At 35.1% G+C, this 17,329-nt stretch overlaps 1 protein-coding gene across 5 annotated transcripts in view; it reads left to right on the forward strand.

Moving 5' to 3' along the window:
• LOC106882356 (ubiquitin-like modifier-activating enzyme 6) overlaps positions 1-17,329 on the forward strand; it is a 417,419-nt gene that overhangs the window by 179,998 nt on the left and 220,092 nt on the right. For all 5 annotated transcript variants that reach the window (XM_089358757.1, XM_089358755.1, XM_089358756.1 and 2 more), the window contains one exon: positions 3,831-3,859. In XM_089358757.1, the coding sequence (XP_089214883.1) occupies positions 3,831-3,859 (29 nt within the window). The remainder of the gene's footprint in view (positions 1-3,830; positions 3,860-17,329) is intronic.

The following is a 17,329-nucleotide window of genomic DNA, read 5'->3' on the forward strand; positions in this document are numbered from 1 at the left end:
TTTATTTTCTACTACTTTGATAGTCCTATGTTCCTGTCAGTTCTCACATACGAATCGAAACTGAGAGCATATGAACCAGTGCAAATACTGACCAAGTTTATCATAGCAATTAATATATTCATTTGAGGTTAACATAGAGCATCCAGAAATGAGTTGATCATTTTTTCTCTGGATGTACCATAAGAGCAACACGAAAGATCAGCATCAATTTTAAGAATGTTTGTTTAGTAATTTCTTGTGGCAGACTCTGATTCTGATATCATTATTATTAATATTATCCAGCTCTCAGCTAAATCCATTGTAAATATCCCTATTCATTCCATTGGCCAGAAAGGGCAGGCAGCTTTATCTGTCTGGTGGTCTTGATGAAAGAGATTGTGTGGTGGACAAGATTAAATGTGATAAAGACAAACTCATGTTCCCCTTTGGCCATTCTCTCATCGACTTCACAAATTTCTTCTTGAAAAGAGAAATAAGATTGTTGAAAAGTGGACAAGAGTGGTTAACATAGTCCAAGTAAACAGGCCTGCTCTGAGCATGAGCCTGTGATTGGAGAAGGTTAAGTCTTAGTGGTCAATCTAACCATGTTTTTTGTGCAGTTTTCACAAATAGCTCTTAGATGTCTCCCCACTTTTACAGAATTTTTCTTTATTTGAATGTTTGCTTTTGTTATTTCTCTTGTTTACAGTAAATAGTCTTGAATACAATACAGTAATTAGTACGATGACGAGCTCAGCCTTTGGTGATCTGATATAGCCATCAACAATTGGCCAATCCCATCAAGTTCAGTGTGGTTGGCAGTAGTAGTTGTAGTGTTCATTCTATTTCCTAAAGATTATTAGTGGGAAGTAAGTGAAATAAGTACAACTAGGAATCAATGAAACCAGGGTAGCATAGTGATTCTATCAGAAGTTTCTCATTTTAGTTTACAATATTTACTGTGCCAGTATGAATGGATAAGCAAATATCATCATAATCTGTCTTTTTACTGACATGGATTGGACAGTTTGACAGGAGTTGACAGGTTGAGGAACTGCATCAGATCCTGTCAACCCATGCCAGCATAGAAGATGGACATTAGCAGAGGAGGAGTAGGATGATGATAACAATGACATTCATTCATGATGGAGTATGGAACTATGATGATGATATATTGATATTGGTGTTTTGAATGGTAGTGTGGTAGTGATGATGATGGTGATGATTATAACAATGGCAGTATGTACATTTCACTAGCATTTGTAATTTCTCAACAACTTGCCAGTCCCACATTTCTCAATCATTGAAAAATTTTCAGATTCCATTGCATGCAATACAGAAGAACCTTGTCTGGTTTGCCATTACCATGGTGAAGTAGAAATTGCAAAATATTTCAGCTATCTCAGTTATGCATATTTACTGCATGTAAGTGGCAGCAGTGTTGGGTTGTAGCCTTGTTAGTTCTAACTACTACAAGCTACTGTTATATGTCAGCTGTCTCTTGTTAAAGTATTCTCTTTCTTCTTATACACAAACATGTTTATTTTATACCTTATATTAATCACTAATGATAGTTGTTGCTGCTCTTCCTAATCTCAAGTTAGTCACTTAGTATGGCCTACTTCCTGCTTAGATTATCGTTACAATCTCAATCACTTGAAATAGAGCTCCTGGCTTGCCTGAAAGTTCTTATTCATTTTGTATTTACGCTTTTTACTAAAGCATCATTTTCTTTTTCTTTCATGTTAAACAGAAACTAAATATGACTTTTTTCTTTTGATTTACATTGGTTTAAACTGAAAGTCAGTTGTTTGTCAACCAAATGTATTTTTACACCCTGCAATGTCTAATGAGGACAATGACTTGGTAGGAGTATATATGAGTTTGCATTGGTATAAATATATTGTGAGAGACTGGTGAGAAGACAAAATGCTAAATGAATTAAGTGTAGGCTTGAGAGAATTTTAAAAAAGTGGAGTTAGAAGAATTTTCAGGAAGTAGACATGCAGATAAGATGATTCAGTATTGTGGTGCATAATAGTATGCTTGCAAAAAAAAAAAAGGGATATATTGGTGATAACAGTGTTACTGACAATGATGATAATGTGGTAGAACCATATGAGATGGAATCAAAAAGTTCCCTGCATGCCAACAGATGGCAACATACAGTTGCACATACAGTGAGAGCTAGCAGTGACCTTCATGAGGCAGTGTGTTGAGTGACATCACTGTATTTACTGAGCAAGTTGTGAAATTTGTGTTTTTGTGATCATATGTCCACTGTAGTCTGCGATTTTGTCATGGACAGGAATAAAGAGCCAATGTAAGATTTTGCATTAAACTTGGGAAGTCTGCTACAAAGACATTGAGCATGCTTCAACAAGCTTACAGTAATGAGGCAACAAGTCATGCACAATGTTACAAGTGGCATGGGTGCTTCAAAAGCAGAAGAATGTCCCTGGAAGATGATGAGCTATCTAGAGGATCTGCCATGAGTGTCACCTTGAAAATGTGGTATTGTGCATTGAGAATTCATCCCTTAGGACCAGACTATCAATTGATAATTCTACTGTAATGTTTTGAAGCATTTGAGGAAGGACATTCGGCAAAAGTGAATGTGGAGTGCGAAGAGTTGGATTCTTCACTGAGCTCTCCTCATTCGTGATTTTATCGCCAAAAACAACATGGTATCACTTCTGCACCCATCCTATTTGCCAGATTTAGCACCTGCAAACTTCCATCTCTTCTCCAAGATGAAAATGCTGCTCATTTTAATACCGTTTTTGAGATCCAGAACAAATCACAGAAGGTCCTCAACTTGCATACAAAAAAATGACTTCTGAGCTAGATTCCAAATGTGGCAGAAACTCTGGGACTGGTGTATTGCTGCACAAGGTGACTATTTCAAAGAAGATGATGTTAAAACTTAGGTAAATAAGTTATTTTTTATTAAGCATAACTAGTCCGGGAACCTTTTGATACCAACTTGTAAGTGTTGGAAAAATGCTTATTTTGGCTCTTTACATTCTGAGTTCATATCCTGCTGAGATCAACTTTGTCTTTCATCTTTTCAGGGTCGATAAAATAAAGTACTAGTCAAGTACTAGGGTTGATGGTATTGATTAAAACCCTCCTCTCAAAATTCCTGGCCTTTTGCCTAAATAAGAAACCATTATTATTATTATAGTGTACTGGCAGATATTACATCAAATAAAATGTTTAGTGGTATTTCTTGCAGCTCTCTTTGTTCTGAGTTCAAATCCCACTGAGGTAAAGTTTGCCTTTCATCATTTCGAAGTTGATAAAATGAGTATTACTTGAACAGTGGGGTTGACATAATCAGCTAGTCCCTTTCCCCACAAATTTCAGACCTTGTGCCTATTGTAGAAATTATTATTATTAATGTGACAAGCTGGCAGAATCATTGGCACGCTGAATGAAATGCTTAGTAGTATTTAGCCCGTCACTATGTTCAGGGTTTAAATTCTGCCGAGGTTGACTTTGCCTTTCATCCTTTCAGGGTCAGTAAATTAAGTACCAGTGAAACAGACAATACGTAAGTTGTTGTGATATCATATCATATATATATGACATACCATATCCTGTGGTAGATCATATATTGCATATTATATTATAAGGCATATCACATTATATGTGGTATATCATATTGCATATTATTTCATATGGTATATCATACTGTATATCGTACATTGAATATCAAATTATGGTAAATCATATCACATGGTATATCATACAACATATATGGTATACGATGTCTCATGGTATATCCCTGTCACAAATCTGCTTCTTTATTGTTCCTGTAATTATAATTTTTTTCTTTTGTTTTTCAGCTAAAAACATAGTTCTCGCTGGAATCAAAGTAAGTTTTTGTTGTTACTATAACTACTGTTGCTACTAATACTATTACTACAACTTTTTTTACTGTTTCTCACTGAGCGGTTTGTTCTGGTTATTAACTTGATGTTAGCCACAACATCACTATACGACACCTATATCATTACTGTGTATATTATTTGTGTCTAGTTGGGTTGTTGGAGTTATCCTTTCAGACCCATTGTTGTTGTCATTGTTGTTATTGTAAATTCTGTGGTTCATTTCTTGTCATTTCTTTACAGAAATGAAGTCCTGAATAAATGCCATTTAACAATGCAAAGCCAGAAAAAAAATTACTAAATGTGTTTACATTTGACAAGACCTAACTAGAAATGAAATAATTTGTAATAAGCTTTTATGAAGACCTTCCCAGGCCACATTAATAACTGTGATGATGTTACAAATAGATTTGTATTAATTATTTCCATCTGCAACTAATGCAAGTTTAAGTCATGCATAAGAGTAGTCATATAACTCTTCAACAGCAAAGAGCCTGTTCTGTTTTGGTCCTTTCTCTCACACTTTAATCCCTCATCCCCTAGAATAAAGCTTCTCCCTCAGGGCTTTCAAGCTGTATGGCAACCTCACTAGTGCTAGTATCATGAAAAAAACCCAGTACATGCTGTAAAGTGGTTGCAAGGACATCCAGCTATAGAAACCATGCCAAGTAGACAGTGAAGCATGATGCACTCCATGGGCTCATAGGATCTTGTCAAAGCATTCAACCCTTGCTATGGAACATGGAGTGTAAAACAAGGCCAATCATGATGCTGGTGCTCTTTATTGACTACATAAAGGTAACAAGTTTCACTAGCCATATGCAGCAGCAATGAATCTTCTTTCATAAATTCTTTTCAGATTCTAAACTCCAACACACTGAGCTAGTGAGGGAAGGTCCATATGATTGCTCCTAGAAATAAACACCCAGATCTCCCTCAAATTACACTATACTGCAGATGTTACCAAACTGTAGGTTGTGGCATTTTAGTGCGTTGCCTGTAATTTCTAAGAGATGTCACAAAATTAAGTCAAATCTGATAAATTCTTTAAAATCTTTAGCTTGGAAACATATTTGAGATTCAACAACATTGAGTATAATGAAACACACTACTGGTTACATGCAATGTGTTGTTACTTTTTTTTAAAATACAGTTTTTAAATAGTTTTATCTCCTTGTTTCTCCCACTTGTTATGAGAATTTGAGTATTTATAAATTTGTTATGAATTATTCAAATCTTTTCTGAAAACCAAAATGGAAACCAATCAATAGTTGGGTGTTAAGTGAAGGGAAACTTTTTGCTAACAAATTCTAAAATATGTGTGATCATGTGTATTGGCACTATATGTAGCTGAGTTCAAATCTATGGTATTTGGCACTACTTTTCTGGTATTTCTTTTTAATCCCTGTGAAACTGCATTAGATTTAAATGTGCTGAAAGATTTTTTTTGACAAGGATGAAATACAAATATAATGCCAGTGGCAGGATTTGAAACTTAAAATCTTAGTTGTCCCTTTTTATTTAATATTAAAGAAAATTTGAACAATTTTCCCTGCAGCAAAAGAAACTGTTCTTCTACTTTCCTTTCAGTTTCTTTAATATTCTATTATCATTATTTTTTGTTTTGTTTTTACAGCTCTTTCTTCTCCAATACCTACAATGTCAATAGTATTTATATCCCTTAATTTTTTTTTTTTTTTTTGTAAATAAACAAAACTGCAGGTAGTTTATTTGATGCCAGGGTAATTGCAAGTTCATCTGATTTTTGTCAGAATAGTAAAACAGAAATTAAAATAATTGGGATGAAATGATGATGATGACAATGATTTCTAACATCAGCATCACCACCACCACCACAAAGATTTTCTTAAACATATTCTCAAATGTTTAAATTTCTGAATATGGTATTTAAGACCACCACGTGTTTTCTCTTGTTGATATTTATGGCAAGATATTGCTTTATCTCAGCCAATGATTAATGGGAAAGGAGATGTCATTGGGTGCAGTAGCCAGATTTTACACTCAATACACACCATACCTTGACAATAAACTGATAGTTTTATCGATACTATATGTAAAATGCACACTACAGCAATCAAATATAATGGTATATAAGCAAGCTGTGACACTGCAGCACATAGAATCTAGTTTTGTACTTCTACAAGCAGTAACACAACAACCAGAAATGGATATGGTAGACATATAAGGTATTATTTAGCAGCAACCTTTATAAAAATGGTCAATAACTATTAATAGGTTATTGGATAGCCACTAAAAGCTTTTGTATTAAATGTAGTTAATAATGGAACCTGCCAGATCAACCTGGGAGGGCCCAACATTGTCCAGGTTGTGTACTGCAGTCAGAGGGAGACATCTGAATGAAGAATTAATAGAATAACAACAATAACTGAGAATTAAGCTTGTGTTCTACCAGATTGTTGAAAAGTGTATCTCTGTAATTCTCTCTAAGATGGAGCTAATAAAAGAGCTTATGATGTTGCACAACTTGCTAGAAACAGTAGCTACATCTCCCTTGAATTATATCCTACCATCCTAAGTAAAGCACCTCAGGATTATAATATGGCCTTGTTCATTAGAAAAAGATGAGATAGTCACAGTTGGAATGCTTTTGATCATAGATTTGTTTGATGAAGGCTGACCTGGTACTAAACAGTAACAGTAATTCTCAAGAAGATCTAGAAAAAGTAGTCAAAACCCCCTCAAACCACACCTATTTTTAAAAAATGACACATTAAAGAATGGTCCTTGGTACCCTAAAATGATAGTTTGGTAACAGCTGGAGTTTCTTTGATCAAAGGTCTGTTAGGTTAAAGTTGGCTTGAGGTTAACAACAGTTCTCTAACAATCAGTATCTTATGTGGCACACATAGATTCATATATATACATACACTATATATATATATATATACATATATATATATATATATATATATATAGTTCAGATTTACAGAAAACAAGACAAAGACAGGTGAGTGAACAACAAGCAGGTGTATTAGTTTGATGCATGGGAAGAATGGAAATGTCTTTGATATTTCGAGCATATGCTCTTCAACAGAAAGGGTTGAGAGTTAAAAAAATGGAAAGAGAATAAGAAAATGGAGAGAGAAAAACATGTGTAGGGAATAATGGTTTAACATGATGAAATGACCCAAATTATATATATATCATCATCATCATCATCATCATTTAATGTCCATCATCCGTACTGGCATGGGTTAGATGGTTTGACTGGGGCTGGTAAGCTGAAAGGCTGCACCAGTCTCCAGACTGATTTGGCACAGTTTTCTACAGCTGGATGCCCTTCCTAACACCAACCATTGTAATGGTTGCTTTTACATGCCACCAGCATGGGTGCCATTTGCGTGACACCAGTATCTGCCACAACTGTGATTTTGCTTGGCTTGATAGGTCTTCTTCTCAAGTAAAACATAATACCAAAGGTCTTGGTCACTGCCTCCTTGAGTCCTAACACTTGAAAGGAACTCAGCCACCTTGCCTCCATGAGGCCCAAAGCTCAAAAGGTGCTCTTTACGTGTCACTGGCACAGGTACCAGTTAGGTGGCACCAGCAGTGGCCATGACTATAATTTCACTTGGCTTGACAGGTCTTCTGAAGCACAGCATATTGCTAAAGATCTCGGTCACTACTCATTGCCTCTGTGAGGCTCAAATTTCGAAGATCATGCTTCACCACCTCTTCCCATGTCTTCCTGGGTCTACCTCTACCACAGGTTCCCTCCACAGTTAGAGATCAGCACTTCTTTATATGGCTGTCCTTGTCCATATGCATCACATGACCATACCCATGCAGTCGTCTCTCTTGCACACCACATCTGATTCCTCTTATGCCTAACTTTTCTCTCAAGATGCTTACACTCTGTCAAACATGCACACAGACATTTCACATCCAGTGAAGCATACTGGCTCTATTTCTTTCAAGCCTATGCATGTCATTGGCTGTCACAGCCCATGTTTCACTGCTACGTATCATAGCTGTTCACACACAGGCATCATACAAACTGCTTTTCACTCTGAGAGAGAGGCCCTCTGTTGCCAGCAGAGGTAGGAGCTCTCTGACGTATTCCCACAAGTATATATATATATATAATAATATAATGTATAAATATATGCATATATTTATACATTATTTATATTATTATATGATCAAACGCCACGCATCCTTTTCCAAGTAAGTTTTATATATATATATATATATATATATATATATATATATATATATATATATAATCATCATCATCATTTAACATCTGCTTTCCATGCTGGCATGGGCTGGACAGTTTGACTGAGGACTGGCAAGCCAGGACGCTGTACCAGGCTCCAATCTGATCAGGCAAGGTTTCTACTGCTGGATGCCCTTCCTAATGCCAACCACTCTAAGAGTGTAGTGGGTGCTTTTTACATGCCACCGGCACAGGAGCCAGTCCGGCAGCACTAATATTGATCATGCTCAAATGGGGCCATTTAAGTGCCACTGGCACAGAGGCCAGTCAGGAAGTACTGGCATCAGCCACGACAACAATTTCACTTGACTCAACGGGTCTTCTCAAGCACAGTATATTGCAGAATTTGGTTCCTGTGTTTTCAAATATTGTTGTTGTAATCAGGGTAAGCTCTGATTGGGTAGACTCATGTTCCAGCTATGACCATCATGTCTTCTTTTTCTTTTTCTGTTTTTTAATCACACTAGATATATAGGGCTTTGTTATCTGGTATGCTCTATAATTTTTTATAATAGTAATGTTATGATGTCATATAAAGGATATTTGGCTGCTATTTCTAGCTGGTTGGACAAGGTAGAAGCTCCAGTGTCAAGTCAAAATTTTAAAAAATATTGTAAGATCATCCCTGATATTATAAATAATTTATAAAGAGTAAAAGCTATAGATCGTGTCTCCTGTGGTGGGAAAATGATGAAATCGGGGCAGTAAAGGAGTACATCTTGTTAGGTCAGAGAGTAAATATATGTTGAGACAGAAATGTTGAAATCTCATGCAGAGTAAGAGCTGAGTGGAGGGTGTTTGCTTTGATTAAAGATGTGTTCAAAGCACAGCTGGTTAAGACTCTGCATGACAATCTCTTCAAGAGCACTGTTCTACCTGCATTCTTATATGCAAGGGAGATATAGATTTCTGTGGAAATGAAGAAGAACAACAGGCTAAAGCACAGATGGCCATGGAAAGACCCATGTTAGGAATACTATTTGGGGAGCATATCTGAAACAAGGTAATTCGAAAATGGGTGGAGTGATTGGTTTAATCATGGAATACCAAAAATACAAGTTCTGCTGGGTTGGACATGTTGGAAGGCTGACAAACAAGTAGACTTGTACAGTTGTTGAGTGGTATCCAAGAGATCAGGACAGACCATGCAGAAAATTTCCAAGATGATAGGAAATGATATAATGTAACAGTGAGGGCCTAAGCAGAAGAGAAAGGTACAATCAAGGGAATTATGGTAGCACATTGTGATCAGTAATGTAGAAAGTCATCTGATAGTCTGGTTAAAAAAAGTAATCTATAGAAAATAAGTATAATTAACATTGTTATTTTCAACATTAGCCTTGCTTTGTGTTTTTTACACACTCCATCTCATCCATACCTCATATGTATTTTTCTTTTTTTATTCATTAACATTGAAGAAATAGTCTATCTCTTTGTAGTGTTGGGACAAATTGACTTTATCACAAAATAAAAAAATAACATGTCTGAAATCTCTTGTAATTTCCTCACACCTTGAGGACATACTTGATATATGATTTTCAGCATGTATATATAAATATATATATATATATAAATATATATATAGCCTCTGACCTTCAATTTTCATATACACACACACACACACACACACACACACACATACGTGCATAGTATTATAAATTCCACTCTCATGAATATTTATCTGTGATCTACCAGTTGGAGTGACTTTCCTTTAGGTTTAACAACTGACTTGATGTAATTTCCTCATGTTGGACATAACTGAAGTGGAAAGATTAAACAAGATATACAACAAGATGCAGATATAAACTAATATTTACATTGTAATCTCTTTATGAGTATATAAACATACTTAGTCATGCTATGATAGCTGGTGTGTGGTGAACAAAATAATTAACCTTAGTTGAAGTTGTTAAATTTATCATCACATTCTGTACATAACAATATGTTCTTAAGCTTCTTTTTACACCTAATTGAGGGATAATGATGTAGTTATAGTTAGATTTGAAATCACAATAGTCTAGTTCCTGGTCACATACTCTCATTAGTTTAGATTTTAACACCAAACAATCTTCACAGTAAGTGCTTCTTAAACACATGGTTCTGGGTTAAGTCCCACTGTGTGGCATCTTGGGCAAGTGTCTTCTACTGTGACCTTAGGCTGACCAAAGCCTTGTGAATGGATTTGGTAGATGGAAGCTGAAAGAAGCTTATTGTATATATATATGTGTGTGTTTGTGTGTGTGTGTATGTGTCTCTGTTTGTTCCCCACCACTGCTTGACAACTGCTGTTGGGTTGTTTACATCCTTGTAACTTAGCAGTTTGATAAAAGAGACCAAGCACTAGGCTTAAAAATAAAAAAAGTACTTGGATCAATTCATTCAACTAAAATTTTGAATGACTGAAACAGTTGAAAGAATAAAAGAATAAAATAAATCATATGATATGATATGATATGGTGTGCAGAGAAAGAAGTTACTATTTGAATTTTTCACAAGGCTTTTGATGAACCATAGGTGTGGCTTTGTCGTCAAGAAATTTTGTTTCCCAGCCACATGTTTGTGGGCTCAGTCCCTCTGTGTGGCACCTAGGACAAGTGTCCTCTCCAATTGCTTCAGGCCTACTAAATCCTTATGAGTGGATTTGATAGATGGAAACTGAAAGAAATGTAGTGTGTGTGTATCCTTGTCTTGGCATTGCGTTGTATTTGCGAGTGAGTGTCACTGTCATACAAGCAGTGTCATTCATTTCCAATATTCTGCAAAAATATGTTTGGCCATGGTAAAAGTTACTTTGTTTGGGAACAGGTGAGGGTTGGCAATTGGAAGGGCATCCGGCCAAAGAAAATTTTCTCCAATAAACTCCATCCAACCCATGCAAGCATGGAAAAGTAGATGTTAAAATGATGATGATGATGATGATGATACTGTAAGTAGTCCCTCTCTCTCACTGTTTTCTTTATACCACAACCCCACATTAGAAAAAAAATTGCTAAAATGTTGGCTGTTGTCTGGTGTCATTCCTAAAATATACAATGATTGTGACTATTGGTTGTCTTGTTGGCTTCCTACCTACTTATAGTGCTTTCATTAGTCACAAAGTACTTTTAATTTTGACATTAGTCTTTGAGTGTGTAAACAACTCTGTTTTTGAAACCAAAGTCACAATGTTATGTTGGCTTAATTTAGTACAGAATGTCTCATTAGTAAACAGTGCTAACTGGCCAAAATTTGCTCACTTCAGTTTAATTTTTTTTTTTTCGTAATTTCTTTTTGTTTATCTATTCATTATTTTTTTTTTGTTTTTGTTTAATTGCCATTCTTTCGTGCTACTTGCAAGAAGTTTCATCTTATAAATGAGTTTGCAATAGCACATGATAATTGACAATATTGGTTGTACATGCTTGTCTGCAACAAATACACAAGCCTTGAGTTATCATTCCTTTTTATCACTGTTTGCTGTTGCTTCAGACAATCTTGCATTGTTTTCTCTTTCTGTCTCCGTCATTATCTTATTTCAGATTTTATGTTCAATAATCATTGAATAATTGCTCAAGAAACTTTAAAAAAACTAAACTAAAAGGAAACGAACATGAGTAAAAATGAGTAACATTATAAACAGGAGTGGATTTAATCACTGCACCAATGATACTTTTTACAAAAGTCATTCAGTATAGATTTCATAAACATAAATAACAATGAACCTTTTTTAAACATTTTAGAAATTTTTGTCTAATGTGAGGTTGTGATATAAAGAAAACATTGAGAGAGAGGGACAGATGAAAGGTGGTGGGTGTTAGAAAGAAAGAGGAATACAAATAATCTTATTTTCTTAAGTTCTTTGACCTCTTCAGTCATTTTCTTGTTCTGGCAGTTATTCCCAGCTGATTGGAGGTAGCTCAGTGAAAGATTTACCCTGAGCAAAGTTGAAGGAAATAAAAAATAAACAACTTGATGGGTCAATGAATGAAAATGGAGGAATATATATTGACATGGCCTGAGTGACAGAGTTAGAAATGAGAATGGCAATTAATTCTTGCTTGAACAAACTGATCAAACTTGCTTGAACAAACTGAAAGGTAAGACAGGATCTTAGTGGTGACGGTGACTAACTGATGCAGTGTTGTACAAAATGAAATTAAAACAAACTTTGAAGAGTTATCCAGAAAGATCCAGGCCAAGTGTTTGAAGGCATGAAGATTATTAAATGAAGGTTGAGAGGATATTATCAGAAGTAGGGGATGGGTCGCAGTTGTGTGTGTGTGTGTGTGTGATAGCATGTGATTTTCAGGATGGGAGATGATTCTTGTGGGGTACAGAGAGGTATGATAAAACAAACATATATGTGCTAAAAGAAGTGTGTATGTGTGTGTTAGCGTATGCTTGCTTCAGTACATATGTTTGTTTTATCATACCTCTGAACACCACAAGAATTATCTCCTGACTATATTCATATACTTGTATGTATGTATGCATATATATATATATATATATATATATATATATATATATATATATACATATACATCACTGTTTAATGTTCTTCTTCCCAATAGATGCATAAGTTGTTCACATATGTTCACACTTGTGCATTCTTATGCATACTCTTAAATATTTTCACACACATACACACCAATATCATTTAAGTTAAACAAAAGTAAATTTAAGTGCATGCACTTATGCTTTTCTGTAAGGGGAAAAAAATGCAAGAGGGTAAAAGAAGTTTTACTGGCTGCTGCTACTGTTAGGTTGGGGTGTTCTGATGCAAAAGGAAAACTTCTTATCAAGTAAATCCTATCTCAAATGCTGAATCAGTTATGGAAGAAAATAGCTGTGAAAGTAAATGATATACATACACACACATATACATATACACATACACACACACACACACATATGTATGTATGCATGCACACATACATACATACATACGTGTATATATATATATATATATATATATATATATATATATATCAAAGTTTCCCAGCCCACCTCTAGTTTTACTGGTGGGGCACCAAACATCTTCCTTACACTCTCTATTTATCTCTTCCGTTGATTTCTTTTCTCTTCTTTTCTGTCTGTTGTACACCCCACCTTCTGCTTTTTTTCTTTTTCCTTACATATATTATTTCTTTTTTTCATTTTCCTCCATTTTTTCATGTTCTTCATCTATTTCCCCCATTTTTCAATTTTCTTTTTTCCTTACCTTCTACAGTTTCTGAGTTATCCTTTTACCTTTTGTTCCTTCATCTAATTTTTCTTTTTCTCTTCCTCCTTCTCTTCTTCTTCTTCTTCTTCTTCTTCTTTCTATTCTTATTCCTAGATATTCATATTTGGAGAGGTGGCAGGGGGCACGTTCTGTTTCTTTCTCCCTGCAAAATTTAGATTGATTATGTAGACTTGGAACAAAAACATTACAGATAAGGAATGTTTTACCTTGTAGTGAGCATAACTGAATGTTACTACAGGGGTGGCAGCAGTTGTGTTAGGGTTTGGGAATGGGAGTGGATTTATTGGTTGGTAGAGCACTGAGCTGATGCAGGGTGCAAAAGCAGAAGGGCTTCTATCAGGTTTCAAAAATGTTGGCTTCATATTACTTCAGATTGTATTGAATGTAGACAATAAGATCTGTGTGCACACATGTGTGAGTGTTTGTATGTATATAACATGAGACTGAAACTGATAAAGTTTTCTTGACATAATTGCAGAATTTAACCAATTCCTTCAAGCTGTTATTTTTTTTTTTTTTAATAATTTTCATTACATTTTTTTTTTGTTAGTTTGAAAATTTGGTAATTGACTTTTAGAATCACAATTTAATGAACTTTACTTAGATAATGAAGTTGAAAGAGAAATAAGGATATTTTGTCTTCGTTTAAATGATAAAGGAAGGTTATTAGAGGAAAACTTTTGAAGAGGAAGTAGACAATTTCATGTAAGGTGGTACCGCTTTCTTAAATGCCAGTGACATGCTGTGTGGGAGATTATTTTGGTGGCATGAGACAAATATTTGTTTGGTCGTTAGTTAAACACAGAAATTATTGACATAAATTATATTGTGGTTGTAATAGGAAATGTCATTGAGCTGGTGAGAAAAAAAATAACCCAGCTAAAGTTTCATGGAAAATATATAACTGAAAGGAGTACTAAATCTATTAATAGAATTAATAAGAATGAAGCTATGAAATGAGGGTTGCCAGGATTTATATCATTGATCTCTGGGTTGCAAGTTTGGCACTTAACCATTTGGCTGTGTAGTTTTGTGGCTTATTATATTTCTTGTTGTAGTGAAGATGTTTGGACTAGTGGTTAGGGTGTTGCACTCATGTTCTTACAACTGTAGTTTCAATTCCCAGATGACTGGGTGGTGTATTGTGTTCTTTGATCAAAACCCCTCATTTCATGTTACTCCAATCCACTCAGCTGTAAATGAGTTTCAGCAATAATTGGGAAGTTAACCCTGTGATGGGCTGGTGTCCTGTCAGGTGAGGAGTGTTACTTATACAACATAAAATCTAGGTTACACTCCCTTACGAGTCTCAGACCACATGGCAGACCTATGTCTAAGTCTTATTCTTAAGTATTGCAACAACCAGAAGCTTTAAGGTCAAGCTTTCAAGACCTCTTCTAATATTGGTTTTAAATTTTGGCACAAGACCAACAGTTTTGGGGAAGAGGCTAAGTTGATTACATCAACCCCAGTGTTCAAATGGTATTTGTTTTATTGACCCCAAAAGAATGAAAGGCAAAGTTGACTCCAAAATTTGAGCTCAGAACATAAAGACAGATGAAATGTCACTTAACATTTTGCCTGGCTTGCTAATGATTCTGCCAGCTCGCTGCCTTAACCGTCTTCTAATATTGCAATCTGGTGTTTGGCAAAACTAAATAAATAACAGATACCATCCATCTTTAAGAAATAATTATAAAAATAAAGTGAAAAGTATTTTTGGAAAATAGATGTATATGCTTCAAAAGGAACTTAATTCTTTTGATGTAAAAAACACTTTTTTAGCCCTTTTGATACAAACCCGCCTGAAACTGCCCCTGGTTCTAGGATACACACTTCTTTTTAAACCGATTTAAATTAAGACCTTCCATTAAAACTTCATGTTAATTTATGTCTGAAACACCATTTAATAGTGACAGTTATTTTACTAAATTCTTTTTTTTTTTTTTTTCCAAAATTAATCAAAGGAAGGCAGCATATTTCAGAAGAAAAGATGGTAACAAAATGGTTTAAGAAGCAGTATTATTGTTGTTGCTGTTGGTTCTGACTGGTACCTCCAGAACTGTATTATTGGTTATATTTACCAAACCTCTTAAGAACCCCAAAGAAATATACTTGTTAAATGTCTAGTTCTTTTACTTGAATTCTATGAGTCTTTTATCTTGTGACCGACTATATTGTCTTCTGCAACTCATGGAACTGAGACTGTGTTGGAACTACTCTAGAGTTGTTACTTTGTTAATAGAACATTTCTTTGAAAATAATAGGCACAGTGGTCCTGTTGGTAAGACATAATGCTCCTTTATTGTGTTTCTATTGTAATGGGCTCAAGTCATTGCTAACCTCCACTCAGTATTTATTTGGTTTCCAGTTCCAGTTCCTTCTATTTTTTATTTTTGATTTCACTCTTTTGGCAAATATATTTTATCCATTGGTGTAGACACACCCACGAGGCATCATGCTTTATTTTATCAGCTCTACTGATGATATCTGGGCAGTTATCTTTAATCAACTGCACTGTGTAAATATATGTACGTACACACACACACACACGCACATGCACACACACACACACACACACACACACACACACACACACACACACACACACACACACACACACACACACACACACACACACACACACACAAATAGTTGTCTAAGAATCTATAAGTCAGAACAAAATAAGCACTTGTATATTTGTGAATAGAGTGGGTGTGCTTATCAAATGGTACAGTATTATAGATACATTTTAGCTGATCTTACCAATCAGTTTCACACTGGTATTAAATAACTAGATATTAGGCAACAGCACAGTTATGTGTGTATACATACATGCATACATACTTACATACATACATACATACATACATACATACATATAATCATCATCATCATCATAATTTAACATCTGTTTTCTGTGCTGGTATGGGCTGGACAGTTTGACACAAGTTGATAAGGCTGGTGGGGGTGGGGTCACACTAAGCCCCATTGTCTGTTCTTGCAGGGTTTCTCCGGCTGGATGCTCTTCTTAACGCTGACCACTTTACAGAGTGTACTGGATGCGTTTTATGTGGCACCATCAGCTGTGCTCTTTTCATGGCACCATCACCCTCTTTGCCTGGAACCAGCCTGTGTGTGTGTGTACACACACACATATGCATACATACACTCTCATTTTGTCAATATTGTTATATTTCAGTACATTATGTTTGACTGCTTCATCAAATTGCCTTTAGCATTAATACTAAATTGCATTTAGTATTAATTTGTTGGTTTCAGTATCTTCACTGTAATTCTGGATATCAGTTTCTGATATTCATCTGCTGCTACTATCAATAAATTTACTGCTGCTCTTTTGCTGTACCTCATCTGCCTCCACTTAATTCTCTGTTGTACCTCTATGTAGTAGCACCAGCAAGTTCATATTACCAATAGGTTTAGTGTCTTGTAATATCTCACAGCCAGTGTTTGTTCTCAGACTGCCATTGCTACTACTTTGTTGCTTCTCAAACTTCTGTTCTTCTCATCCATGTTACAGTTTCTGTTTTGTCATTAAGTTATCTAATATTGGTTTCAAATTTTGGTTCAAGGCCAACAATTTCAAGGGAGGGGTAAGTCAACTACATTGACTCCAGTGTTCAACTGGTGCTCATTTTATCAACCCCAAAAGGATGAAAGACAAAATCAACCCTGGCAGCATTTGAACTAAGAATGTAAATTCGAAAGAAATGCTGCTAAGTATTTTTTCTGGTATCTTATTAAGTTGTCTAATATTATGAATATATTCTTCTTCCTAAGAAGCTTATATGCTAAGTTTCAAATATTCTTTTCAATTCTTAGCTCTGTTAGTCTGCAATTATTGTTGAGTGTATTTATATAGTTAGATGCATTGTTGGGTGTGTTTATGATCCTGGATAAGTAGAGCTGATTGAATTATTTATACCTTCATTAAGTTTAACTTCAGAT

The sequence above is a fragment of the Octopus bimaculoides genome, chromosome 10 (genome assembly GCF_046866305.1).
Source record: "Octopus bimaculoides isolate indiv1 chromosome 10, ASM4686630v1, whole genome shotgun sequence".
Taxonomy (NCBI): Eukaryota; Metazoa; Mollusca; class Cephalopoda; order Octopoda; family Octopodidae; genus Octopus; species Octopus bimaculoides.